The 27,754-nt window shown below is 45.1% G+C and overlaps 3 protein-coding genes across 5 annotated transcripts; all 3 read left to right on the top strand.

Moving 5' to 3' along the window:
• Positions 1 to 2,911: 2,911 nt before the first annotated feature.
• LOC120666536 lies at positions 2,912 to 13,009 on the top strand. Of its 2 annotated transcripts, XM_039946401.1 has the most exons (5): positions 2,912 to 3,114; positions 3,252 to 3,529; positions 6,694 to 9,965; positions 10,122 to 10,441; positions 12,922 to 13,009. In XM_039946401.1, exons 2-4 carry the CDS (start codon positions 3,518 to 3,520, stop codon positions 10,123 to 10,125), a joined length of 3,288 nt encoding a protein of 1,095 aa, XP_039802335.1. In that variant the 5' UTR covers positions 2,912 to 3,114; positions 3,252 to 3,517; the 3' UTR covers positions 10,126 to 10,441; positions 12,922 to 13,009. The 2 variants fall into 2 exon arrangements, with proteins under 2 accessions (XP_039802335.1, XP_039802334.1); XM_039946400.1 differs by lacking the exons at positions 2,912 to 3,114; positions 3,252 to 3,529 and adding an exon at positions 6,090 to 6,328.
• Positions 13,010 to 20,068: 7,059 nt separating this feature from the next.
• LOC120667984 lies at positions 20,069 to 20,576 on the top strand. Its single transcript, XM_039947950.1, has one exon. The coding sequence runs from the start codon at positions 20,097 to 20,099 to the stop codon at positions 20,574 to 20,576; it is 480 nt and encodes a 159-aa protein (XP_039803884.1). The 5' UTR covers positions 20,069 to 20,096.
• A 602-nt stretch (positions 20,577 to 21,178) lies between these two features.
• On the top strand, positions 21,179 to 25,829 carry LOC120666537 (serine/arginine-rich SC35-like splicing factor SCL30). Of its 2 annotated transcripts, XM_039946403.1 has the most exons (9): positions 21,215 to 21,333; positions 22,448 to 22,599; positions 22,762 to 22,839; positions 23,360 to 23,744; positions 23,829 to 23,993; positions 24,079 to 24,119; positions 24,818 to 24,872; positions 24,958 to 25,128; positions 25,428 to 25,829. In XM_039946403.1, the coding sequence occupies exons 4-9, from the start codon at positions 23,734 to 23,736 to the stop codon at positions 25,549 to 25,551; spliced, it is 567 nt and encodes a 188-aa protein (XP_039802337.1). In that variant the 5' UTR covers positions 21,215 to 21,333; positions 22,448 to 22,599; positions 22,762 to 22,839; positions 23,360 to 23,733; the 3' UTR covers positions 25,552 to 25,829. The 2 variants fall into 2 exon arrangements, with proteins under 2 accessions (XP_039802336.1, XP_039802337.1); XM_039946402.1 differs by lacking the exon at positions 23,360 to 23,744 and having other exon boundaries at positions 21,179 to 21,333.
• Positions 25,830 to 27,754: the final 1,925 nt, after the last annotated feature.

Here is a 27,754-nt window from a genome sequence, read left to right on the forward strand (position 1 = left end):
CTACCAGGCGCACCCCTCAGCAGCTAACTACTCACGGGACGGTCCGGTGAGTACTCATCGGATGGTCCGGTGAGTACTCATCGGATGGTCCGGTGAGTGTATTTGTTGCTAGGTCACAAGGGCTGAGGTGCACGCTCACCGGACGGTTTGAGTACAAAAGCGCCCAGACAAAACCTATAAATCCCCCAAGTTCATCCTCAAATCCAATCAAACCAAGTCCAAATTACTCCAAATATTGCACCAAGGCTATAATCACTTCCACGAAGCTACTCCAACAAGATCAACACAAAATGATCAAAGTAGCTACGAGAATTGAAGTTTGGAGTGAAGAACTAGGGTTTGGAAATAAGGAAATAACTTCAAATCAAATGTGCTAGAGGCTTGATCTATGGATGGATTGTGTCTAGATCATCAAGACCTCATCCTTGCAACCTGCTGCACAAGATCCACGAAGAGTTGAACTCGAAAACACAAAATCCAACCAAAATCAAGTTCAAGAGCTCCAAAACACAAAAGAGAGAGGGAAAGAAAACGAGATCAGATCAAGCACACATCTTGGGAGGCTCCAAACTTGCAGAGAAATGATTAATTCATTGCTAGGAAAGATTCTTACAAGTTTAGGCTTGCCGCCTGATCATCCTACCCTCTTCTTGTGGCTAGATCCTAGGGATTTGATTGCGGAATTGATCTAGCACTAGGACATGGAGTCCCTAGCCTAATCTTGCTTAGGGTGGAGAGAAAATGGGAAAGACTCAAGGGTATGGCTGCTGTCCATACCCTCTTATCATCCCACAAGCTCCCCTGTCTGTTCCTAAACTACTCCACTTAAACTAATTCAGCTACAAGGCCCGTAGGGGCAAAACCGGAAAGACACATAGAAGAATATCCGAATGTGCGAACTCCTGGAGAGGTAGCGTGGATCCTACAAAGTCTTCGGATGTCTGCCAAGTGTCCCCCGGAGTCTTCTGGAGTGCAGTTTGGGGGAAAACCATCAAACCAGCTTGTGGGGGCGGTTTTGGAGGGAACCACGAACCCTATCCTACGCGATGATTCCGGCTTATGCACCAAGCCCGATGACACCACGTGTCTGACCTCCCACCGAAGCCCTAGAGCCTTCGCCTTCCTCCCTGACTTGGCCCATGCCTCCGCTAGGTGTCACAATGCCATCTCCGTCCCTCCTCGACTTGGCTGCGTTGATGCATCCCGTCCATTGGTTTTCAATGAGCTACCAACAAACTCCGCCCCGCTCCTACCTCGGAGCAAGGAGTGGATTGCAATGCGGCCCAGCAGTGGCCCATGCATCTGGGCCGCCCTTCTCCACCGCACGGTCGCCCGGCCGGGCCTCCAACGCCACCGCGAGGTCTACTGCCTCCGCATGGTCGTTGAGCTTCCTGCCACTGCAATGCCGCTGCATGGTGCCCACGCTCTTGTCTAGGCCAACTCAGCTCGCCACCGTGCCATCCGTGTACCAGCACACTAAAGACCAGGAACATGGTGCAATCTCCATACAGTCGCGACTAAACCTCCGTTAGTCCACTCCTCATGTTGGCAATCACTCATCACACTGAGGAGCAGGCCTCCACTGCCTCTCATGACCAAAATGTGGCGCCAACCGATTTAAGACAAGCTATGTATTCTTTGGCAATGAACATGAGGAAGGCGTCACCAAAGGCAAAAAGAGAAAGAAGGGTGCGAAAATGGGTGTTGCACATCAAGAAGAGGTGGATTCATGCTTAGGACTCGATGAAAAGCATAGAAAAATACGAGCTCTAGTTATGTGGTACCTAAACCCCCTTGGTGAGTGCATTGTCAACACCAAGACGCCCCACACGGGCATGATGAAGCTATGGATAAAATAAGAGAAAAGAGAGAAGAGAAGAAAGGGCAAAAGGATATTTCCTCCACCTTCTCTCTCCTTAAATTGGAGAAATTATTTTTGGTTATTGCGTGATCTGGCAAATAACCACGATTTTATAATGGTACCCGGCTATAATTAGGCTATTGGCAGTGTGAGTTGGCAACTTTCATGAAACTTGGACGCCTTGGGCCTCATGAAATAGATCTAGCTCTGGCTTCTCTGGTGAAGCAGCTTTTCTCATGAGCAAGCCCTTTAAAAACATTTGTTAAAATAGCTTCCAGCGGCAAATAGTAAAACTAAGAGGGCATTGAATGCTTGAGGAGATTTGAGAAGACACTTTTTTTCCTCCTTTCCACTGCAGGCTATTTTGCGGCATTAATTTGTAGCGCTTATCTATTTATCTTCCTACTTATTTGCCAAGGCTTCACAGAAACTACTCCCTCCTTCCCTGTTTATAAGGCATACACGTATATCAAGATTCAAACCTTGTCATCTTTGACCAATAATTTGACTATTAAATTTTTATTTTTATAATGCAAATTTCATATGATTGGATTCATAATCAAATATATTTTACAATGATTATAAGTTTATAATCAAAAGTGATATAATATATGATAAATAAATAGTCAAAGTGTTGTTTAGAAGACCGTGTCATGTTCCACCATGCCTTATAAACGGGGAAGGAGGGAGTATTAGAAAAGTTCTCCAAGAATTAAAGTCTAGTAATGTGTTGAAGCTGAAGACGAGGAAAACAAAAGGTATATATTATTTCTATATCCAAAGTCTTGAATAAACAAATATTCAATTGATATGAGTTAACCATGTGACGCATCCCGTCATCCTCTGTAAGCTGACATTGATTTTCATCACGTATACCTGTTAACATGTATCAGCCATGTAGGCTAGATGTCAGCATCATACATGCCAGGGTGCTAGTTTGCTACTGCTGCTGACCCTGCAATGGCCCTTTACCTTTTACCTTTCTCTTTTTGGTCGTTAGTAAGCTCGGCGAGCAAGCAACTGAGAACTGACCCTGCAAGAAAAGAATCTTGCTTTGCAGGGATGGGAATGAAGCAAGGCACAAACGCTGCACCTGCACTCATTCCAGTCGCGCTTCTACTATACAATTAATCCTAGCTGCGCCTAGCCATACAAACCTGTTTATAAGCAGACCATAACTGATTTCAGAGAGGCATATATACTCATCAGCTCTTTCCCAGCCTGTTTTCTTAACGTCGATCATCATGATCTAGGTAATGTACTAATTCATCTATATATCCATGCATAAGTTAATAGTATGTCACAAGGGTTTTTTAACTAAATTTTCAACGTGAGGGATCAGGAATGCATGCATGTTGTTCTCCACTCAATTATTTAGTACTTTGTATAGGTACTAGAATCAGACTGAACTTTGTTGATTAGAGTTGTTGCAACTTCAATCTATTCATCTATCGACGGGTCAAAGCCGAAACATGAATGAACTGATCCATTACACACACACGGCTGGAGGCTGGAGCGAAGTCTGGAAAAAGGAAATCTAGTGCTGAATCAGTGCTGCTATGCGTGGAAATCTAGAGCTGCAAATTCAAATGGAGCTGCTGGTCTAGCTTGGAGAGCTAGCTAGTTAACTGAAAAGAGGCGACAGACCAATTCATCATGCCAGCGGAGGTAAATTAATCGGTGATTTTTTTTAATGAAACCTGAGGGGTTGCCCCCTGTTTGTTATAATTATCTATATAGATTAAGTAAAAGCCAAATCCTGGAAACAAAATCAAGAGACGAAAAAATAGACGAAAAAATAGACAAAAAAGATCAAATTTCTCCACATATTCATATGTTTTGCATGGATTAAATCTCTCTACTTCTTTTTAATCAAATCTTTTTTGTACTGTTATGGACATGATCAATTTTGGTCGAATATAGAGTTTATTTATTTCATTTTTTCCATGTGGCAAATATCAACAGTCATATTTATATATACATTCTGAAAAACTAATAAAGATTTAATTGCAGCAAGTTAGGAGAGCCTGCTTCCTTGCTACCCTGTTTCACTATCCGCCTCAAAATACAAGACATAGCTTTTAAAAAATCTTGATTCAAGATATGGGGTCCTATAATACTATAATCCATCCCCTGTGTAACATTCTTTTGATAATGGAAACTTAGTTTCCGGCTTCAACTCTCAAACGAGAGAATCAGACCAGGATTATTACAAACCACTCCAGAGAAAATTAACGACCATTACAGAGTCCAAAATATTTAAGAGGAAATCCTAGCCACATATGGCTAGCCAAAAGATACGAACACTTGTATGGCCACCGTCTCCATTCTTCGACAACCTTCAACAATCATGAGTTCGCTTTTTACTTCGCTGCAACTTGGCCCATAGCCGAAGCTAGTGAGTTCCCTTGAAAAGAACCTACAAATAGGATTTTGGTCGAGTTTTCTCAAAAACAACATCGTTTCTACATAACCATAAAGCCCAGCAAAAATATGCTGCTCCCAACAGAAGTAAATTGTCCTGCCCTCCATTATGAGACCTAAGGCTATATGGCACATACGCCACAAGAATTTGGCATAAGGACAATAAAAAAAAGAGATGTTGTATTGTATCGGCTCAGTAGTGCCACAAAACACTCAATTTTTGTCCCCTCTCCAATTCCTTCTACTGAGATTATCTTTAGTTAATAACACCCCCATTTTTAAAGTACCACAAGAAGATTTTAATCTTTAGTGATAACTGTATACGCCAAATGTCTTGTGACACACCAATATTGTTGATAAGATGTTTGTACATTGAGCGCACTGAGAAAGACCTGTTTCTATGAAGCTTCCAACTAAACACATCATTCCCTTCTGTTAAATCTACATTCATCATTCGAAGTAGTAGGTTATACCAGTCCGTAAGCTTGTTCCCCGTCAAAGCTCTCCTGAAGGAGATATTCAGAGGCGATGAGCATAGGACTTCAGCTACAGTTGCATTTTTTTTCCAAATGATATTAAACAGAGAAAGAAATTTATGTTTTAAAGGTTGGTCTCCTAACCGCGTATCTTCCCAAAACCTAACTTGGGTCCCATTTTTTGCTATAAAGGATCCAAGATTCAGAAATTGGTTTTTAATATCCATTAGGCCTGACCAAAAATGTGTCGCCTGGTTTTTTACACACCGCCTGGATTAGGGTCTTATTCTTAAGGTATTTGTTTCGAATTAGTTGTTGCCACATCATGTCTTCATTGTATAGTCTAAACAGCCACTTGCTAAGTAGGCATTTATTTTGAAGATCGAGATTAATAATGCCAAGACCTCCCTGGTCCTTTGGTTGTCAAAGGATTTCCCATCTCGTGAGACGGTACTTCTTTTTGTGTTGGTCATTCTGCTAATAAAACCTAGATCTGTAGTACTCTATTTTTCTAAGAACGCCATGTGGGACTTCAAAAAGGATAACAAAACACATAGGTAAGCTAGATAGGACAGAGTTAATCAACACCAGCCTACCCCCGACTGATATTAGTTTTCCTTTCCAACCACTCAACCGCTTTTCGAACCTATCCTCCGCTGCCTTCCAATCATTGTTACTTAATTTCCTAAAATGTATGTTTTAAATATAGCTCATTTTGTCCTAGGATAGAACTTTCTTCTTTTTTGTCTAACTCGTCAAGCTTATCAAGGATTTGTTTCTTTTGTTTTTTATATGTGCCACTCACATGCTTTGCCCACCCACTAGCTAAGATGTTGTCTAAGGCGGTGGATTTTATTCTGCCAACGCTCTAGCGGGGTCTGGCCGAAATTAGTGTAGCTCCAAATATCCTTAACCATGTCAGTCAAAGAATCCATCACGCATAAGCCACCCAAGCTCAAACTTAAACAGCGGCAGGCTTCCTGACGTAGATGTATCTCCTGTGTTAAGGAAAAAAGGGTGTGATCTAAGATCTCCCTATTGAGAGCTTGGACCGTGGATCTAGGATATTTTAACTCCCAATCAGTAGAAGTCAAAGTCCTATCCAGCTTCTCGAAGGTCTTTATTGTCCTATGATTAGTCCAAGTAAAACGTCTGCCTGACAACTCTAGTTCTCGTAAATTGCACGCATCTATGACTGCATTAAAAAGAAATGGCCATCTGTCATCATAATTATTATTATTCTTCTCTACTGGGCCTCTAATTATGTTAAAGTCATCGCCAATAATCATCGCCAGTAATTTCTTTCAAACATAAATGAGCCAACTCAGCTAGAAACGCTTGTTTAGGTTTAGTTTGGGCAGGCCCATAGACAGACACCAGTAGCCACTGGAAGCCGTCTGATTTATTCCTAACCTTAATCTTGACGGAAAAAAATCCCCCTCCTCAATCTCTCCTATATCAAAAGTCGTCAAATTTATTCCCATGAGTATGCCACTAGATCTGCCGGATGGAGATTTGCAGTGCCCAAGAAAATCTTTGCCAACGCAAAGGTTTTTTAAGAAGCTTTGTGAGTAATCTCTCCTTCCGACCTCTGATAAGGCGATAAAATCAAGACTCTTTTCTAAAGTTGTATCTGACAAGAATCTAAATTTTTTCATGATAACAGGTTAGGTGGTTTAGCTTTACTCCTTTTTTCTTCTTTTTTGATCTTGATATTTTGCACTGGTGAGGGTGTTGTAGATCTATCAGATCACCTCCCTCGCTGTGGCACTCATCGCTAAAACTCTCAACAATATCACCGCAAATATCATTCACTGCCGAGAAAACTGCCCCACTTGAAAAATCCAGTATAGCATATGCAATCCCCTGAGTAACATACAGTATAGTATATGCAATCTTTGTCAAATTATTAATTGCTACTAGTTATTGCAGAGAATCAGATTCGAGGCAGGCAACATCGATGGTGCGGCAAAGCAGATAATACATTTTTTGGAGGACACAGCCAATGGAAGAGATGTAATATACTTCCATGGCTGGAATGGACGGGGAGCGTCCACTGTACTCAATGAGGTTGTCGAACAACTAAGGTCATCATCGGGGTTTGAGCACACTAGGGCAGCATGGGGCTTGGAAAAGGTCATCCACACTGATTTCTCACCATGGCAAAGCAAGAGAGCCCTGCAGAAGGCGATTGCTGCCGAGCTGGAGCTACCCCAAGAGGTGATGGCCTTTTTCGATGAGTATGATGAGGAGGATGATTTTGATGGGGTAAAGGAGAGTGCTAGAGGTGCGATTTCCCATGTAACTAATGCAATCATGAAGGAACTTAGTGACTGTAGATTCCTTGTGGTTTTGAATAACTGGAGGGGCAGATATATAGATCTATGGGATGTCGGTGTCCCTGTAATCAGGCAACTGAGCAAGAGGGTGCTGTGGTCATCCCGGGGCAGGTTCTGGACTCATGCCACAGAAGAGCATGGAGAGGAGAATGTGGAGAAGTTAGCTGGATTGAGAGATGTAGCCATATTTGCTGATCTATTATATTATAACTCTTATGAGGCTGTGGTGGATAGTATTAGGCACACTTTGTATGCAGAGGCTGAGGAGGTTGCTAAGTACACAGGTGTCCCAGGACCTGACATGAGCCCTAAGATTGTCATGGAATGCATCCTGTATATGGCACTTATAGGCAATAATGTCAGAAACATCAGTTGGGAGCACCATGCATCCAACTATTGGGTATGTGATGGGATCATAAAGGATGAAATTAATGGTGGTAGATCAAAATGGGAGATTGCTGATGCTTTGTGTAGGAATGTGAACTTGGATTTGTGTGTTTGGTGTGCTGAAACAATCCGTGAAGTGTTGATTGCTGAACAACAGAGTTGTATCAACCGTTGGGTTTCGTTCATCTACGAAAACTCAAAGGAAGTTCAAGTGCCATCTCAAGCAACATCCTTCTTCTGGACAGCAGCGGGACAATCAATTAACCACAGCGGAACCAGGACACTAGAAGCTATCATGTCTGAACATTTAGAAAGGAGTAGTAATCTGCGTGTGATACATCTCTCCCACTGCAGCTTCAGTTTTTCATCTCCTCCCTTCCTGAGCTGCAGTGACCTAAGATTCCTCCTGCTTGATCACTGCAAAGATAAGGATGATGCACAAAAATACCATGGTGAAGAAAAGGAGTGTCATCTTCATAGCCAGTGCCACAGCCAAGACGGTGGAGCATGCTTCCAGAATCTTTGGGTGCTAGATCTGAGTTATACGGACTGGTACTGTCTACTGTCGAAAGACATGCTAGATTTGATGGCTAACCTCAGGGAGCTGAATGTGAAAGGAGTTAGTAATCGGAGCATGAGCCATCTACATCATTGCAGTGGTGCTGGAAGCAACAGTCGTAGACTGCTCAAACTCCGAGTGGTAGCTGAGCCAAATAATGAGGATGAGAACAACGGCGTTGATGGTGGCAAAAATCAAGAGGTATCTCCAGTGGTAGCATCATTCCCAGACCTATCAAGCTGGCACATCCTCAAGACAATCGTCCTTGATGGTTGTGGTGACCTAGAGCAAGTTGGCTGCAATGCCCTGCCCCTGTCACTAGAGTCGTTTAGCCTCATAAGCAATGTGCCCAGTAAGGTAAAGAAAATCTCCTTCCAGGGGCACACCAAACTAAAGATCTTAGTACTGAGAGGATTGTTTGATATCCTTGTGGAGCTGGACATGTCTGGTACAACAATCAAAACCCTTGACCTCAGTGAAGTGCAGGCCAAATCCCTCAGGCGACTCTTTTTGCTAGGATGTGAGAAGCTCAATGCAATACGATGGCAATGGAAGGAGGAAGATGAGATGATGTGGCTAGAGGCATTGTGCATTGACACCACCACCCAAGCAGCATCAACATGGAACAGGGAAGACAATAAGTCCTACAAGCAAGAGGAGGCTACCAGACGTGAAGACGCATCAGAAACAATGCATGGTAATGGCAGAGCAGTGACCTCTGGCTCGAATTACTACTATGTTTCCCTAAGTGATCCAAGGCTTTTTCGTTCACTTGTGCACCACAGACATGACAAGGGGTTACACGTTGAGATTTCATCTACTGGTGGTCGCAGAGGTAGTAGCAGTCAAGGAATCAGTAACGGTGCTTGTAGCAGCAGCGGCGGCAAAAAGCAAGTGAGAGCTGCAAACCTGCACAAATCAGCAGCTAGTAACTTGTATGCTGATGCCATAGTTTCCATCTTTAATAGTAAGATGTCGCAGGCTGGTGGTGCCGATAGAGATGAGGCCTCAGTAAGCATGTCGATATTGCATTGCCCGCCTGCTCCTAGGTATCCTCCTGATTTGGGCCACTGCTACATTAGCATTCAAGATGAGACACAGACCAAACAAGAAACTAGAGGTACAACATTACCAAGTTTTGTGCATAAGGACGCTAAGACCCTGCACTTGCATGACAGCTTGTCTATCACCAGTCTCCCAGGCCCTGCGCCTGCTGCAGAAAGTTTGGTTTGGAATAAACTACAATGGTGCCGGCTCGAGAGATGCCCCAACATAGAAGGAGCTGTTTTCACCGCACCTTCTTCAATAAGGGCGGATGGGTACGATACTTACTTCTCATCGTTGCAGACATTGTGGGCATCCCAACTCCTAATGGCGCGCTACATCTGGGACTTGAGCACACCATACCTTGGAGCATTTTCCTTTGCGCGTCTTAAGTTATTGCACATAGATAGCTGTCCCAGGCTTGCACATGTACTCCCTTTGTACACATCAATCAAGTTTGGATGCCGTTATCTGGAAACCCTTGAGATCGTGTGCTGCGGTGAGCTCAGGGAGATCTTTGCATCGTCATCAGATATGGAGCCACACCACCAAGAACCTCGATCATTCCCCAGATTGAAGCGCATCTACCTGTATGATCTACCCATGCTGCAGCACATCTGCGGCGGGCACAGCAGGATGTACGCGCCTAAACTCAAGACTGTGAAGATCAGGGGATGCTGGAGCCTCAAGCGCCTGCCAGCCGTTCGGCGTGCTCTTCGCGGAAGCACTCCACCCCTGCCAACGGTGGAGTGTGAGAAAGACTGGTGGGACAGCCTTCAGTGGGACGGGGAAGAGGCCGGCCACCACCCCTCCCACTACAAGCCCACCCATTCAGCGTACTACAAGAAGGCTCTGCTCAGGACCTCCGTGCTCAGGTAGGTCTTTTGGTGATTAGCCTCGCTCCTCTCCCTGCCTGCCATAGTGCCACCATGTGTAGGACTAATTCGTTGTATCGACGAATTGCTTTTATCTTTTCTTTCACTGGATCGATCACACTCGTAATCGTTATTTCCTTCCTTCTTTTCCTGCAGGTAGCAAATCTCGTATTTCTTTGCTTGGATGTGTGGAGAATAATGAAGGGTAGCCTGATGTCTGATATATAGATATGCTGCCTAGCCTTTTTTCTGCTCTCATGTTCCGCTTGGTTATTTCGTGTGGCAAATATAATGCACGCAGTAGATGCTCGGCTGCATGAGCTTGCCTGCTGCGAGTGGGAGTCTGTGAGAGGAGGAATAAATTTTATTCATAGGGTGAGAGATCATCAGCTCCAGCGGATGTACCTCGGCTCTGACCATCATGCACTCTGGTTGCTGGTGCTGCGCACCCGTTCAGTGTGGTGTGCTTTGTGTTTGTGTTTTCATTTGTGTTTGTGTTTGTTTTTTTTTCTCGAAAACGCAGGAGAGCTGCGCCTCAATATATTAAGAAGAAGAAAGGAGGAAAAAAGAGCCTCCAGTACACCAAGCTACAGATTGGAGGGTCTGTAGCCACCCTTAACAAAGATAGCTAAAACTCGCTCTAAGATAAAAACTAAAAGCTTGACCAGCTTGACCAAAACCTGACCAGCAACACATCCAACTAAGAAACAGGAGGGGCAAGAGCGAGAAGATGGGACACTCCTCGAGCCCCTGCCAAGGCCCACTGCCGCACTTCTTCTTTGAAGGCTGAGACGATGGTAGCCAAGTTGGGGGTGCCGCCATAAAAAACACAGTGGTTGCGATGGATCCATAGTGACCAAGCTCCTAGAATAATGATGGAATTGAGCCCTTTTTTAACTTGGCCTGTTACCTTGTCACTTGAGTTAGTCCATCAATCATCAAAACATGAATCATTCGGCTGAGGAGCAAGGACGTCTAAGCCAAAGAGTTGCAGAATGTTGAACCAGAATTGTCTTGATAAAACACAAGAGATCATCAGGTGGTCAATTGTTTCCTCAGCCTGATCACAAAGAGGACAAGTTGCAGGGTGAGGGAGACCTCTTCTTGCAAGGCGGTCTGCAGTCCAGCACCTATTATGAGCCACTATCCACATGAAAAATTTACATTTTCCAGGGGCCCAACTCCTCCAGATTCTTTCCCACGGTCTAAACCCAGTGGCCCCAATGAAAAGTGCTTCATATGCTGATTTTGTCGAGTATTGGCCTGAAGCTGAAAATTGCCAAATGTGTACGTCCTCTACATCCGGCTGTAGTTGAAAGTTTGAAAGGAGATCCCACAGCTGTAAGTATTCAGTCAAGACCTGTAGAGTTAGTGCCCCTTTTATATCAGTAATCCAACTTCTGTCAGAGAGCGCTGCATGAACTGTTCTCTTTCTTGCTCTCGGTGCAACTGAACTGAATAAGTGTGGCAATGCTTGCGCAAGGCTTTGGCCCAGCAGCCATCTATCAGTCCAGAAAGAGGTGTTTTTGCCATTTCCAACTTCTGTTACAATGGCTATAGAGAGGAATGCTTTGACCTGCGGTGGAGCTTGGATGGAGAAAAATGCCCATGGCTTCCCCGGCTCAGTTTTTTGCAGCCACAACCATCTTATTCTCAATGCCCAACTCAAGTTCTGAAGATTTGAAATGCCAAGTCCCCCCAGATTGGGAGGTCTGGTGACTTTTGGCCATGCAAGTAGGCAATGTCCCCCCTAGCATCCTTTCTTCCTCTCCACAAGAACCCTCTTCTAATTTTATCGATTGCCTTTAAGGCCCATTGGGGAAGGTCCAGTGCCATTACTAAGTAAATCAGCATGGAGGTGAGTACAGATTGCACCAACACTTTTCTTCCAGCTTTCGTAAGCAGATCAGCTTTCCAGCCGGGCAGTCGGTCTCCAATTTTTTCAATGATGGGCTGAATTTGTGCCTTAGTTAGCTTGAGGGGAGAGAGGGGTACCCCAAGATACTTGCAAGGGAATTCTGAAATCTGACAAGGTAGGTGTTCTTGCAACACCAATTTATCCTCCTCGGTGCACTGTATAGGCAAAACACTGCTTTTTTGTACATTGGTTTTGAGTCCAGAAGCCTCTCCAAAAAGCTGCAAATATCCAAGGTGATTTCAATATCGCTGGCAGAGGGTCATAGAAAGATGACCACATCATCCGCATATAGTGAGATCCGGTGCTGCAAGGCTGTTCTCGCAAGAGGCTGTAGTAGCTGTTCATCCGAAGCTTTTGTTATCAAGTGGCTCAAAACATCCATGACCAGGATGAAGAGCATAGGGAACAAAGGATCGCCTTGCCGTAGACCCCGCTGATGTACAATTCTTTCTCCTGGTGAACCATTCAGCAAAATTTGGGTGGAGGAGGAGGCGAGCAGTCCACTGATCATATCACACCAGATGGGTCCAAAACCCAAATTTCTCATAACTTCCAAGAGAAAAGGCCACGACACGGAGTCGAAAGCTTTGGTGATGTCCAGTTTCATAAGAATTCGAGCTTGTTTTTGCTGATGTAGGAACTTGGTGGTGTGTTGCACCAACATAAAGTTATCTAGGATGAACCGCCCTTTTATGAAAGCACTCTGATTGGAAGAAACCAGCTTGTCCAGTTTACTAGCTAATCTATTAGCGAGAATTTTGGTGACAAGTTTGGCGAAGGAATGTACCAGACTTATGGGTCTATAATCCTTAATGCAAGAGGCGTCCTCTTTCTTTGGCAGTAACGTGATATAAGCTGAATTGACTGCCTCAAAATGGGCGAACTTTCTGCTCCAAACTGTTGAGACGGCTGCCATAATCTCCACTTTAATTATCTGCCAGCACTCTTTATAGAATTTTCCTGTAAATCCGTCGGGACCTGGCGCTTTATCGGAAGGTAAGGCTTTGATAGTCCTCCACACTTCTTCTTCAGAAAAAGGTGTTTGTGTTTGTGTCTGTGCGAGATTTGTGAGCTACAGATTGGCAAATACTTCCTAATAAATAAGTGGTACTCCTGCTTCATAATAGATTGCGTTTGTGTCTGTTGTTTTTATTGCTTTTTTTAAATAAACTCGGCAAGGGAATTGCCGAGATTAAAGCTTTATTAGAACGAGGAAAAAAGAGAACATAAACAGCACTTACACCACAGGCAAAGAAACTCTAAAGCACTGTCCACTAAGAACCTCAAGCTAGAAAAAAAAGAGATTACATAAGAATAACCACTCCCTGAAGATCAACATCATCCTTGGTGAAGCTTGCCACCTGCTGCTCAGTTTTGTTGATGTTTTGGAAAATTCGACGATTTCTCTCCAGCCACACTTCCCACCAGAAGTAAATCACTAGGCCATCAAATTCCCTTCGTACTCTTTTGTCCACCTTTCTTCGGCTTTTCTTCCACCACCTATAAGATGAGGAAAAATGATCTTGCTTAGGAAGCCATGAAAGGTTGAACCAGGAGACAATCCAGTTCCACACACCCTCTGTAAAAACACAGCTATTCACCAGATGATCAACAGTTTCCTCCTCTTGGTTGCACGGCTTGCAAGTTAAGGTCGCTCCACCCTCTTTTTAGCAAATTGTTGGCGGTCAGAATTTTCCGGTACAAAAGGGTCCATGCAAAGAAACGTCATTTAGGCTCTGCCTTGGCTTTCCAAACCTGGAGGAGTTTGAGCAACGGCAGAGCCACCATGATTCCTAGGTATTCCTAGGAATACCCAGCTTTTTAGCACTAAATCTATGTATATGTTAAGTATATATATACTTCTTGGGTTTAAATAAGCTGCAAACTCAATGGCAAGCTCAACAGGATGCAGCCCACTGCTCCCACACAACCGCAGTGCAGTGTATGTAGGTCGGTCCATTTAACTCATTTGCAGTTGCTTGGCCTGTCACCCATGACCAATGTCGTTCTATCCAATCCAGTTGGCTAGTTCCCATCGATTCCCCCAAATTGACTCGGGACGAACAGAAGTGGCGGTAGCGTCCGAGCCGAGTGCTGGTGCCTGGGGTGAGCTATGTGGCATCGGCTAGCGGCTGGCCAGGAGGGTGAAGCGTCGCCATTGATCAGGGTCAAGCGCCAGGCCTTCAATCCACACTAGATGCTAGTGAGATCGGCTAAGAATCTAAGATAAGAGAACCAACGCAATTGTATTTTTATTTAAAATTTTCTATTTTTTCTATGTTTCATGGATAAGTTAGACTTAAATAATTTGTGCTTCTTTTCGGTTATTGGTCTATGTGAACTATACTACCTCTAGTTCTTTTCATGTGATGCTGTGTAGCTCTAATTTGTACTGCCCAACGTTAAATAAACAAAACCGGAGGAAGTATCGCATACTTTTAGATTGGATTTCTAGAGATGAGAAATTGGGAATACCCAACTTTAAAAACCTAGCTTCACCGCTGAGTTTTGAGTTTGGGAAGACTTCCACCAAGTAATTCATCTCATATTCTTTACTGCCAGACTTTACGACTCTAAATTCTCGTTTCAATGATATTGCCCATAGTCTCACAGCATCTTTTACGGCTTCAATGTTTGGATATGTTGCACTTTGCACTACCTCATTCCCTCTGTACTCTCACTCCTGATTTCGTATGTCTTCTGCGACATGATTGCCAAAACCATGCTCCTTCCACTCTTTTGGCAATAAGTACTGCTCGTCATCAGATGAGCCCTCATATTCTTCCATCTCCATTGCGGTTTGGTTTTCTGCCTCCATCTCGTCCACAATGCTATGTATCCTCTCTCTCCCTCATCAGCAAGGCCCTGTGGTCCGATGTTTTGGTTCTCTATATCTTCTGACTCATCTTGCTCAACATAGTTGGTCTCTCTTCGAATACTCGGAGTTGATTGATCTGCACCATGTTGGATTTCATTTTGTGTCTTCTCCCGGATTTGAACAAGAATGGCCAGAGGCCACCCACGCTCTAGAGCTGCTTGCATGTACTTCTATCAGTCATCAGTGTTGTGTATCATCATCAATTCCCATAAATCACTTTCTACCTCCCAATTAACAAGAGACTGGACGGTCATCACATGTGTCTCCGGATCAACATGGAACCCACGCTGCAGCCACTTACATATGGAACCAAAACTCCTCTCCAGAGGTTTATCTATGGCGCTAGATGTGCACTTAAAGGCAGAACGGTCTACTCGATTTGGCCCATACAAAACATTGTAGTCACCAAAAAATACTTGAAACTGCATCTTGCTCGACATATCTGTATATCACAGAATACATATCGAGTTATACTCTTTACTTCACTACCTTATTCAATAATCCGTAAAAACTAAGTATGGATTTCAACTACAACATATAAGTATTCATAACTACGTGATGACACTCAAATTCTATACTGCATATGCGAAATTCTATTCTAAATCGTAATTAATTTATAAACACGTCTCTAATAGTACTGCAATTGTAATAATAAACGCGTAGTACTAATTTTTTAAACTAATTTACTACTACGTAACTAAAGTATCATTAAACTCCTACTTAAATGGTTCTACTATAGCACTAATTAATTTAAATTACTCTACAGGCCCCCTGTCGCCCGTGGGTGGGGCCCCCAGTCACCCGAGGGGGGGCGACAGGCCCCCCTGTCCCCACGCCCCCCCCCGGTCTGGGACCTCGTTGTAAATTTGAAGAAAAATAAATTACATTTAGGGCCTGTCGCCCCCTAGGTATATTTAGGGCGACAGGCCCCCCTGTCCCCTCGGGGGCGACCGGGGTATATTTTCAATTTTTTTCCAAACGGATATATATTTTTGATTTTTTGATTTTTTTTTTAATATAAAAAAATCGCGGTTTACTGACTTGTAATAATGTTCATCTGTTCACAGGCCCACTGGCCGAAAGGCTGCTCGAATCAATCCTGCACTGATCGTTTTGCACTGGTCCATGTCTAGCTAGTGCTTTTGTTCCATGTCTATTGTGCCAATGTGCTGTCTGATGCTGTGTGCCCACAATATGATACGTGTAGTACATGTTGGTGCGCACGCGTGCTGGTGCTGCCTCAAAATGGAGCACCACCCACTACGCGTTCTCATTCTAAACCATTTTGAGCGTACAGCCCTGGTTAGTATTCCCTCCGTTTCAAACTATAAGTCATTCCAATAATTTTGGAGAGTCAAACTATCTCAAAATTTGTCCAAAATTATAGAGAGAAACACAAGATTTATGACATCAAATAAGTATATTATAAAACTATAACTAACAAAGAATCTAATGATACTTAATTGGTATCATAAATATTATTATCTTGTTGTAAAAATTTGATCAAACTTGAAAAATGTTGACTCTCCAAAAAATTTTGGATGACTTATAATTTGGAACGGAGGGAGTAGTAGCCTAGTACAGAACAGTACTTCATGAATTGCCGTGGTACTGTATGAATTTGCTAGTGCTAACTTTTGGCGGATTATTGATCCCAAATGATCGCACTAACAAAAGGCCACCCAATAATCAATAATGCCATGCTTATTGTTTAGCTTGCTGAGGCCGGTTAGCCTCACTTATAAATTGTGCCCGCTGCCTGGCCTCACTTACCAATGCAAAGTGGACCAAAACGGCCGGTGCCAATGCCGGCGAGTCCGCCCCTCGCGGCGCTCCTCCTCGCCGCCGCTGTCACCGTCCTGCTCGCCGCGTCGGCCAGTCCGGCCGCCGCTGACAAGCACAACATCGGCGGCGGCGGCAGGATGGTCATCGTACGCGCCCCCGGGACAAGCAGGTGGCAGCGGCGGCTGGTGGAGGACGAGGTGGCGCCGGAGTTCGGCAGCGGCCTGCTGCTGGGGGCGGACCAGGGCCACATATCCTACGACACGCTGAACAAGGACGCAGCGGCGTGCGGCGACAACTGCGCCGGCAAGGGAAAGCCGTACACCCGGCCGTGCACGTACCAGGGGCAGTGCCGCGGGTAGCCGCAGGCCGGCGCGTGCACGTACCGGAGAGCGGCCGCCGGCCGCCGTTGCCATCCGAGGGGATGGCTGTGTCAGGATGATCTAGCGCGTGTATGTGTGTGTTGCAGACTTACAGTTGTGCACGAACGAGAAACGAGTGTGTTCCTGTTTCCCTTTTTATAAGAAAAATCATGGAGGAGCTACATACACAATCATGTAGCATTTCGATATCAAACTGTTGCCGCAAAATTCGGTAAATGAAAATGGAAGGCTTTCCTCTTACACTACCGGATTTGCCGTGTGCTCCGCCTATATGCACACGGCAAAAGTTTTACCGTGTGCCACACATAGCAAAAAGCACACGGCATTCAGGCGTCGGCAAAGGCGGCCTTTGCTGTGTGTCCCGAGTGCTAAAAGCGACACTCGGCAAATATTTTTCAAAAAAATAAAAAAAAAACAGCGGCAGCTACCGCCGCAGCCCGGCGGCGCGCCGAAGCCGCCCATTCTCGCCGCCGCCGCTGCCCGGGCTTGCTGCCGCAACAGCCGTTCGCCGCGCCGCCGCAGCCCACGCTCGCGCTGCCGTCGCCGCAGCCCGCGCGCGCGTCGCCGCCGCTGCCCGGGCTTGCTGCCGCAACAGCCGTTCGCCGCGCCGCCGCAGCCCGCGCTCGCCGCCGCAACCCACGCTCGCGCTGCCGTCGCCGCAGCCCGCGCGCGCGTCGCCGTCGCCGCCGCCGCCGCTGCCCGGGCTCGCCGCAGCACCAGCCGTACACCGTGCCGCCGCAGCCCGCGCCCTCGCCGTCATCACCGTAGCCCGCACTCGCCGCAGCCCCCGTGCGCTCACCATCGCAGCCATAGCCCGCGCACTCGCGGCCGTCGCGCAGGCCGCGCGGGCTCGCAGTCGCCGCAGCCGCACCCGCACGCCCCGCCGCCATCCGAGCTCGCCGCCGCCGCAGTCCCCGCGCGTGCTCGCCGCAGCACAAGCTTGCCCGTGCGAGTCAGGAGAGAGACACAGAGGGAGAGAGGTCATGTGCCTTATCCACCGATGGGGAGGGAGAAAAGAAGATGGATCCGGTCAAGGCCACTTGAGCCGATCAGAATCAAGTATTTTGGGCACACGGATCGCTGACGTGACGAGTTTGTTTCCTTTATGCACTTGTAACTAAAATTTGAATGGCTAAATGAACTCAGATCAAAAAGTGGTAAACTACAAAGTTTTAGATCTCATTCAGCTCTACAAGGTTGATATACAACTTATTTACATCCGATGTCATTTAGAAATTTCAAAAATTTAAAATTTGAATTCAGAGAACTTATAATGATATTTTAAAGTATAAAACATTGTCAAATACAAAAATATACTACTACAAAGTCTTAAATCTCGTCGAGCTCTACAATTTTAGTATAGAACTTATTTACATCCGAGATAATTTGATCAATTGATACTTCAATTTAAATGTGTATCACATTATATTGTTTAACTCATAAACAATTGAAAAAAAATAAAGAGGAACAGTGATCCGAAAATTAACCAAAATTTGGCATTAAAAAAAATAGTTTTTTGCAAACATAAAAAGTTTCAAAGTCAAACGCCAATTCGTTCGTAAGGTTCTGTCCAAATGTAAATGATTCCTTCTCAATTCCACGGATCTTTTTTGGAGATGTTTCGATTTCTAACAAGCGTACGTGAAAACTTTTGCAAAACATTCTCAAAATTTTACCACAATCTCCATGCATGAAATCATGATACCATGACAAATTTCATAATTTTTTGAAATTGTTTGCTTTTAATGGAATTTTAGAACGATTCGTTCAAACAGTTCTGAGCTTTGTTCGCGAGCAAGATCTTCGAAATCTACTTCTGTTTCAGACTTATGTCATCACCTTAAACTCCTTACCATGAAAATCATTTTTCTATCCATTATACTCCACTATTCAAAACACTTCCAGTTTAACCCCAAAAATTCGATTAATGAAATTAAATGACTAAATATAGCAAAAATAATGAGAAATATACCAAAATTTAACAAGGAGTACAATATACAGTATATGTATAGAAGAAAAAATTAGGAGTGCAGAATCTTTTTTTTCATAATTTTGCTCTGTGTAAAAATTTTGCCGTATGTAAAAAATGAGGCACACGACAAACAGTGCTTCTTTGCCGTGTGTTTTATTTCTCAGCACACGGCAAACCTCGACATTTGCCGTGGGTTGAGATTTTGCCGTGGGTTTTTTGCCCTGACATACAGCAAACATCATGTTTGCCGTGTGCCAAACGTTTGCCGTGTGCTGGTTCTACTGGCACACGGCAAAGAGCAAGTTTGCCGTGAGTCCGAGTTTACGCACATGGCAAAGCCTTGGGCACACGGCAACCCTGCCGTTTCCGTTAGTGTTACCAGCTCTGCGGAACAGATTGGTCGTCTGATGATGCTCTGTCCTTGATCACTGGACGGCTGCAAAATTTCCATCTGGCCATCTGTGCATGCATGACTTCATTTTGTTTCACAGGAACAGGATGGTCAAAGTAGCGGGTATTAGGTCTGAATGTCTGATGATTGTATTGTATGAATGCCCAGCTACTGGCCTACTATAAACTTATGATCGAACTTGTAAATGACTGATTTGCACAATTGAAGTGAGTTAGGTTCCTTATTGTTAACAAATAAAGCATCCGCACTGTAGTGAAGCCATGGCTATGCTGCTAGTGGCCTTGGTAGTTCAAGTGCAGCCGTCAGATCCAACCGCTGTGCAATGAGCACCATCACTCCACTTGAGTCAGCACCACTGGCCACCAAAGATGCCTTGTCGTCAGACAGACGTGGCTGATGAAGGCCTTGTTTAGATCTAACCCTATAAACTCTGTAAATACAAAAAAACATCGCATCGAATGATTCGACATATACATGGAGTACTAAATGAAGTTTATTTATAAAACTTTTTGCATGGATGTGCTGTAAATCGCGAGACGAATCTAATGAGCCTACTTAATCTATGATTTGCAACGGTGATACTACAGTAACCATCTGCTAATTATTGATTAATTATGAATTAATTAGCATCATTAGATTCGTCTCGCGATTGCAAAAAATTTTATAAATAGACTTCATTTAGTACTTCAAATTAGTAATATTTTTTTTAAATTTTTTTTTGCAAGCAACTAAACACGGCCGAAGTAAGCTAGCTGCAGCTGTTTCCCTTCTGCTATATACTGCGCGATGGCATCGAGCTTGCCCCTTGCCGTCGTCGTCCTGCTTCTCCTCGTCGCATCCGCCGTCCCGCCCACCGCTGGGGGTAAGCACAGCGGCGGCGCCAGGATGGTCATCATCCGCCGCGGCCCGGGGACAACGGCTGGCCGCGCTGGCGGCGGCCGGCTCCTGGAGGACGAGGTGGCGCCGGAGATTGGCGGCCTGCTTGGGGCGGGCGGCGGCGGCGGCGGCATCGGCTACGGTGCCCTCGACAAGGACAGGACGGGGTGCCAGAGCGGCAACCAGGGGCTGTTTGGATGCTGGCTGCCAGGCAGCTCCGATGCCAGGCAGCATCCCCAGGCGTTCGATTTTGATCGCCTGGGGCTACGATTGATTGCCTGGCAGGCAAGCCCTGGCCAGGGCGCCATCCAAACGAACCCCCAGTGCGCCGCCCAGGCAGGAGGGTCCTACACCCGGGGCTGCACGTACAATGACCGCTGCCCCCACTGACCAGCCGGCGCCTTCGCCGCCGCTCCGTCCGAGAGGCGATGCCCGGCCAGTGTGCTTGCGTTCGTTGCTTCTCGGAGCCGCACGAACATTGTAGAAGTTCTTATCTTACTTCCACGAGTACTTAAGTGTCTCAAATAATAAATGTTCTGAGTTACTATGTTGGTTGTTGATGTCAAATCCACCTAGTGATGTACTCCCTCCGTTTCAAATCGTAAGTTATTCTAATTTTTTGGAAAGTCAAAATATTTCAAGTTTGATCAAATTTATAGAATAAAATACTAAAATTTATGATATCAAATAAGTGTTATCTTACATTCATAGTATATTTATTTGGTGTTATAAATTTTTGTGATTTTCTCTATACTTTTGATCAAATATAAAATATAGTTTAACTCTTTAAAGATTTGAAACGGAGGGAGGTGTACAAAGTTTGCAATGATGCAGCAGGAGATAGAGGAGCATATGCTTCGTTTGGGTTTTAGCTTGGACTTTGAGTCAACATTTTCCGGGTAATGGGCTCAGGCCCACATAGCCTGCCGTCAACAAAGGCCTGGCCCAGACAGATCTCCTGTCAACGAGGCCCAGCCCGTAGCCTACCCCAATCTTATTTCCTCCGCCTCCGCGTCGGCTCCGGGCCTTTCCTCCTCCACTCGCATCGCGACGTCGCGTCCACCCGGGCACCTCCCCTCGCTCTCCGCCCTCCGTCTCTCCCCGCCGCGGCGGCGGCTGCTCCCCGGCTGTCACCGGACGCGCCCCGGTAACTCCCCCACCGCTCGCCCCCCTTCTCCCTCCCTCTCCTCGCTCCTCGCGCTCACGTTCGTCCGTAACCAAGCGCGCCCGCGTGGCGTTTCGCCGCCGCAAACCCTAGGCGCGCCGCGGCGGCGGGAGGCTCGCTCGTTAAGCTTAGATCTGCGCGGGACACGGTGGGTTTTCCACCAGCTCCGCCGCGAGGAGCCGTCCACTAGATGCGCTGTCACGTGCCGTGACGGTTCGCTGCTGGGAATCTTACTTAGATGTCTCGGTTCGCTGCTGGGAATCTTACATAGATCCCGATTCCCGTCGGGACGGGGTGAGCCCTAGCGGCGGTGTTCTTGGCTTGTTTTGCCGAGCTGAGCCTTGTATAAGTGCTTAATGCCTCGATGAGCGTGCGGGCTGTGAGAGTGGCCGCTTGTGTTTTCTTCGGCAAGGCGTGAGGATTTGTTGGATTGTGCTTTTGGATCTATTGGGTTCTGCTTTTCTTTTTTGGGAAAAGAGGTTTGCTTTAGGCATTGTTATTGATTCTTAACTGGAACTATAAATTAATAATTGCCCGCACGTTACAACGGATTTCCAATAAATATTCTTTAAAGCTCTATCTAGGTCGTAACAATTGATTACGTATAGAGTTAACCAACAAGAAATAGAAAACCGAGGGGATCCATGTGTTACCTGCCATACAAAAGCTAGGCACAGATTGTTGCACGGGAGATCCTGATCCATCACAGGTAACAAGAAAACACCGTTCCTACATTTTTTTTCAATTCGGTTCAATTTGAGACGAAAGAAACAATAAGAATACATGTTAGCACAATAATGGCCAGCAGGCAGCAGCCTGCCTCATCTTGTGATTTAGAATTAGATTGATCTACTCTATTCAACGTCGCTTGTGAATTAGTAGCTCTGTGACTATCTTTTGTTCTCATCTGATGAATTGTGCATCGGATGGTGGAGTGGTACATTTGTGGTCAAATGCTGCAGTATCGCATGCTTCATAACATGTAACGCTTAAAATAAACTTCTTATAAGGCCAGTTTTCTTCTCCAAATGATTGTGCTCATGCAATTCTTTATCGAGTTATTGTTAACAATTTGTTTATTGTTTTGTAATTACAGACAACTATGAGGAGATACAGTCCCCCATATCGCAGCCCCCCCAGGAGGGGATATGGTGGCAGAGGAAGAAGCCCCCCACCTAGGAGGGGATATGGAGGACGGAAGGAGGGTTCTGGAAGTCTTTTGGTCCGCAATATCCCATTAAGCGTCAGGTACAGACACTATGGAATGTATCGTAGCATATACCTATTTCCTTCTTGTATTTAAAGTAACTGATTTTTGTTATGACTGCTCTGCTTCAAGATAGAAGTAAAATGCTATCTTCATTCTTTCTGCAAGTAGTTGACTTCAGTTTGCTTGTCAAACTTTTGCAGATCGGAGGATCTTCGAGTTCCTTTTGAAAGGTTTGGTCCTGTCCGGGATGTTTACATCCCAAAGGACTATTATAGTGGGTAGGTGTTACTAAATCATCTAATCTTGTGGCTTAACGCTGAAAAAGGTTACTTTGTTGTTTCTATATCGACTGGAATGTAAATAGATTGTCGCATGTCTACTTTTTGGCTATAATAAGCATCAAAACCATTTTTAGATGCATGATTTCAATGAATAGACAACGTATATTTGACAAAGTGAGCATCCTCCAGCTTGAGTGCAACAGCGACTTTGCAATGTGTTTGGTGCGTTTGAGCACTGTGACAGAACTGCATGCATGGAACTTTACGAAATGCCCCTGTGATTTTTTTGTCCATTGATGGACGGCATTGTTCATTATCTATCCATATAATTAATTAATTATATAATGCATGATTCTGAAATTTGCTTTCTCCTATCCATTCATCCTTGTCCTGTGTGAATTACCGTTTTCTTCAAAATGATTAGCAGGGTTGTGTTGGTTTGAAGTAAATATAAGCTCTTCATTTGTTGAAGAATGCCTTTTAACCTTACTAACAATTGATTTGCTTGGCAAGATAGTGTCTTGTCCGTTGAAGTTCTTCTATGAAGACAAGATTTGATACATTGAGAAAATTAATTTCATGAAGTGAAGATAAGAGATATGTACTGGTACATATGAGAAGATAAAAGAGAGTCAAGTCGATTTCAAGTACTTTCGTGACTTTTCAAAAGTTGGGGAACTTGAAGCGAGTGATTTTGTGAAGATGCTCTTAATGAGGATCACCATACGTAGTTGTATACAAGAAATTTGGACACTAGAGCCTGGACGTCTAACAGCTTTTTGCAACACTTGCTTCCCTTTTGACGGAAATGTTAGTAAGTTGTTGACTGTGCTTCACCGAGAGCTATAGGGGGCACCCTGAATTTTTGAACTGTGATGGTTGCACGGCAGGATGACACCATTGTGAACACTTTGCACCCTCATATTTGTTTGTCATTTTCATGAATTTTACTTATCCTACTGTCTGATAAAAATCAACATATGCAGGGAGCCTCGAGGATTTGCATTTGTGGAGTTTGTTGATCCTTATGATGCCTCAGAGGCCCAGTATCACATGAACCGCCAGGTTTTCTTTGGTCGGGAGATAACTGTTGTTCTTGCTGCTGAGTCACGAAAAAGGCCAGATGAAATGCGCAACAGAGCTAGAGTCAGGTGTGGTATTCCTTCTACTGTAGTTAACTTTCTGCCTCATTGCCTATTATGTACTCGATTGAATGACTATGCGATTTCTGTGCAGGGGTTACTCTGGTCATGAAGGTCGCCGCTCTTCTTATTATGGTAATTTCTTTTTTTTTTTTTTGCTTTTTTCATAGCGCTCATGGTCCTATGCCATCCAAACCTTATAGATGTAATCCTGGGTTCCCTTGTTATATTCGATTCTATGAAGATTGTACTGTGTCACCCCAAAATTAGAAATTGGCGCCTGGTGTCTTAAGGGTTAGGGGTTGACTATTAGCTTGGGTTGGATTTTGTTTGTTGTTAAGTTTTATTCTGTTATGGTTAGTCCTCTTCTACATCAAAAGAAAAGGCATTAACTCGCTTTTATGGATATTGTCTTATATGTAGATAGAATGTTGAAGACCTACCATGTAGTCTGTTAATGCCTTTTATGTTTTATTCTGCTATATGGAAAGCCTTCTTTCATGTCAAAAGAAAAGACACTAACTCTCTTTCATGAGGCAGGCATGATTGATTGGGATTGGGACAATATTAGTTTTATTGTAGCCTTGTTACACCTTTTGTGCTGTGCATCTTATTAATATCTTAAGCTCACTTTTTTTCATTGCTTCTTATGCCTAAAGTGTATTTTATATCCCCCCCCAAAAAAAAACCCATAAACATAAAGTGCCTTTCAATTTTGAAAAGTCCATCTCAGGATTGTCTCCATTCGCAATGAATGTTTTTTATAAATTCAAGCTTCCAGATTCCTTTTGTTGAAGTATCAAATTACTGATAGCCTTTCATCTTTCATATAGGGCGGTCTCGTTCCCGTTCCCGCTCTCCACGCTATCGGGGCCGTCCTCGGTCAAGGTATGCTTGGCTGACATAAGGTCTATTGAGCGAAACCTTTCACTCTTTTTTATCTTTCTTATCTCTTTTTTTTTAAAAAAATCAGATCATACTCACCTGCTCCGAGGCGACGAGATGACTACTCTGTTTCTCCAAGGAGAAAGGAAGCACAGCACACCTCTCCTCCTAGACGCCCACCAAAGGAGCTTGATGAAGATAAGAGGAGGAGATCCTATTCTCCTGCCAGTAGAGATGATGCTGATAATGGTTATGAGAAGTGAGTTCTTCATTGCTACCACATTAATCTGCCATCATTGTCCGGGCTCCAACTTCCATTCTTACATGATTAAACTACAACCGTGTATTGGAGTTTCTATGGTATTATTATAGGAAGGAAATGGATATATGGTCAGTCACCTCAGACAAGTGGATTGCAGGACTTGTGTTTGATGCGTACTAGCCTGGTAGTTGGATAGTACAACTAGAGTGCTAGCTTATCCCCCAAAAGGCCCGCCTTACAACTCTAGTGATGTAGTGAAAGCTCGTAAAAGTTAACAATTGTCATTGTGTTCACAGGAGGTCGCCCCCACCTGACAGCGATGGATCCCCTCCGCGCCGGAGGTCTCCCAGGGCGTACTCAGCCTCGCCTCCTGGATCTCGTTCCAGGTCTGCGGATGAGTCTCCTGCCCGCAGCGACTGATTGCATGGTCGCATTACTCGCGGTCCGGTGCATGCGGCCAGTCGGTGCCTACATTGTACCATCTCACTTTGCCGTCTCACTTGCCAGACTGAACTCATTGAACTTAGCCCTTCGGGGGCAGTGTTGTATTGCTAGGAAGTGTCTATCGTGCTTAGTACTTTGTCCTGTGCTATGTGCGTTTGGTGTTGGCAGCTTGTACTAGTCACTGTTGTTATAACCTTGAACCTGTAGCGTGATGGTTGAGTGCTGGGCCAGGGCCCATATCCTTTGACACTTTATGCATCTGCGTTGCATGCGTTCCCATTCTGTCCGGGCCTGGATCTAGCATACAGGCAAGGCGATGGGCCTCTCGTTTGTGTTTGCGGTGCACTTGGGCGTGGCGTTCTGGGTATTGGTTGGTTGATTGGACTTGTGAATGAAAGTGCTGGTATCCTTCGCCTGCCAGGTGATGCTCGTGATACCAGTTGGATTTGCTTCCATTGTTGATGCATGCATGACTTGTTACCTGGCGTGAAATGGTCATGATGAGTTGGTGTCGGGTGCTGGTAGAAAGCGACCGGTTTGCTTTGGCTGGCTGTGAGTGCGAGCGATGATTTGGTCGCGGCTGAAAAGCCGGCAGACGGATCCGGCCTTCGTTGTCTTGCTTGCCTCGGGCTGTTGTGAGGAGCGGGTGAGATGTCCAGAGGACACGGGCAAACGGCCCTCGCCGCTTCACCTTGTGCTGAATGTAGGCGTAGAGGTCGTGCTAGGCTGCTAGCTTCACGCCTTCAGCTCGTATTGTAAGGCTTCCTCCGGGGCACCGTAAAGCGCCCCACACCCTAAGTAGGGGGTTTTGGGGAGAGCGAGCGGTCCAACGGCTTCCTCCACAGCTCTCTATATATGGGGGAGTTGAAACTCTCTCTATATATAGAGTGAGTTTCAACTCTCCCTATATCTCTAATCACACCGTTTCTTCATGATATTAATTTCGTTTGAGTCCCGTAACATGATGATAATGTGTATTATGACAGTACAAATATTGTATGATTTTTTAAAATTCAAAAATGATAAATAAATAGTTAGTTAATGAGTGATAGTATATAGAGGGAATAGATATGGAGGGATGGTTGGAGAGAAAGAGTTATAGGGGGAGGAATCTTTTGGAGAGAGGTAGTAAAATATAGTAAATAATACGTTTGGGAGGAGTTGGATGAGAGGAATGGTTGGAGATAGGCTAAAGTCTGGGAGTTGAGACATGCCGAGCTTGTTGTATTGTACCGTGGGATAGGGCGTCGGACAGATCAGGGATCCGCTTCACCAGGTGATCCAGGGAATCAGCATTCAACCAATGTAAGGCCTGCGACAAGGGGGGCCCAGCCGGCGGGGCGGCGAGTTTTGCCGGTCGGCGGGTGGCGTACTGGCGTGGCGTGGAGGCGGTGGCGGAGGGCCGGAAGAGGACGGCGCCCGGCGGGGGCGGCGCGTGGAGCATTAAACTTGGGGCCCCTCCCTTCTTCCCCGGATGGGACGCGTCCCAGTCCCAGAGTGGGGCCGAGGCCGAGCCAATTGCGCCTGCAGGCTTTTTTTTTCTGCAGCTGCCTGACCTGATTTGATCATACGAGAGAGAGCTGGGCAACAAGAGTGGAGAGAAGAAGAGTCGGGGTGTGTTCAGTTGTTGAAAAAAATTAGATTTTAGTATATTTTGTTATTATTTAGAAAATAATATTTAATTATGGATTAATTAAGCTTAAAAGATTCAGCTTGTGGTAATCAGTTAGACTGTGTAATTAGTTATTTTTTAACTATATTTAATATTCTATGTATATATCCGAAAATTCAATGTAATAGATATTGTGAGAAACTTTTTAGGAACTAAACCGGGCCTCAGCGTCCGCCGGGGGCCGCGACGGTGAACCGCCCAGGGCAACGTCACGCGCGTCCGGGACATACGAGCATGGACGGACGCGAACACTCCACTGAGAGTGAGGCGCTGTGCTGTGCAGGTCCGGGGTGGAAGCTGGGGCATATGCGGCGACGTACGGGCTTTGTTTGGTTTTGTTTTCGTGTTATTTTGACCACTAACTACAGTGTCAAAATAAATTCAGTTTACAAAATCAATTTTAGAATCCCCGTACTAGTGACCCTAAAGAATTTAATGAAGTCTTTGACCGCGCGATTAGAGGATGTTACTGTAGCATCACTATAGCAAATCATCGATTAATTACCG

Source organism: Panicum virgatum, chromosome 3N (genome assembly GCF_016808335.1).
Source record: "Panicum virgatum strain AP13 chromosome 3N, P.virgatum_v5, whole genome shotgun sequence".
NCBI classification, from domain to species: Eukaryota; Viridiplantae; Streptophyta; class Magnoliopsida; order Poales; family Poaceae; genus Panicum; species Panicum virgatum.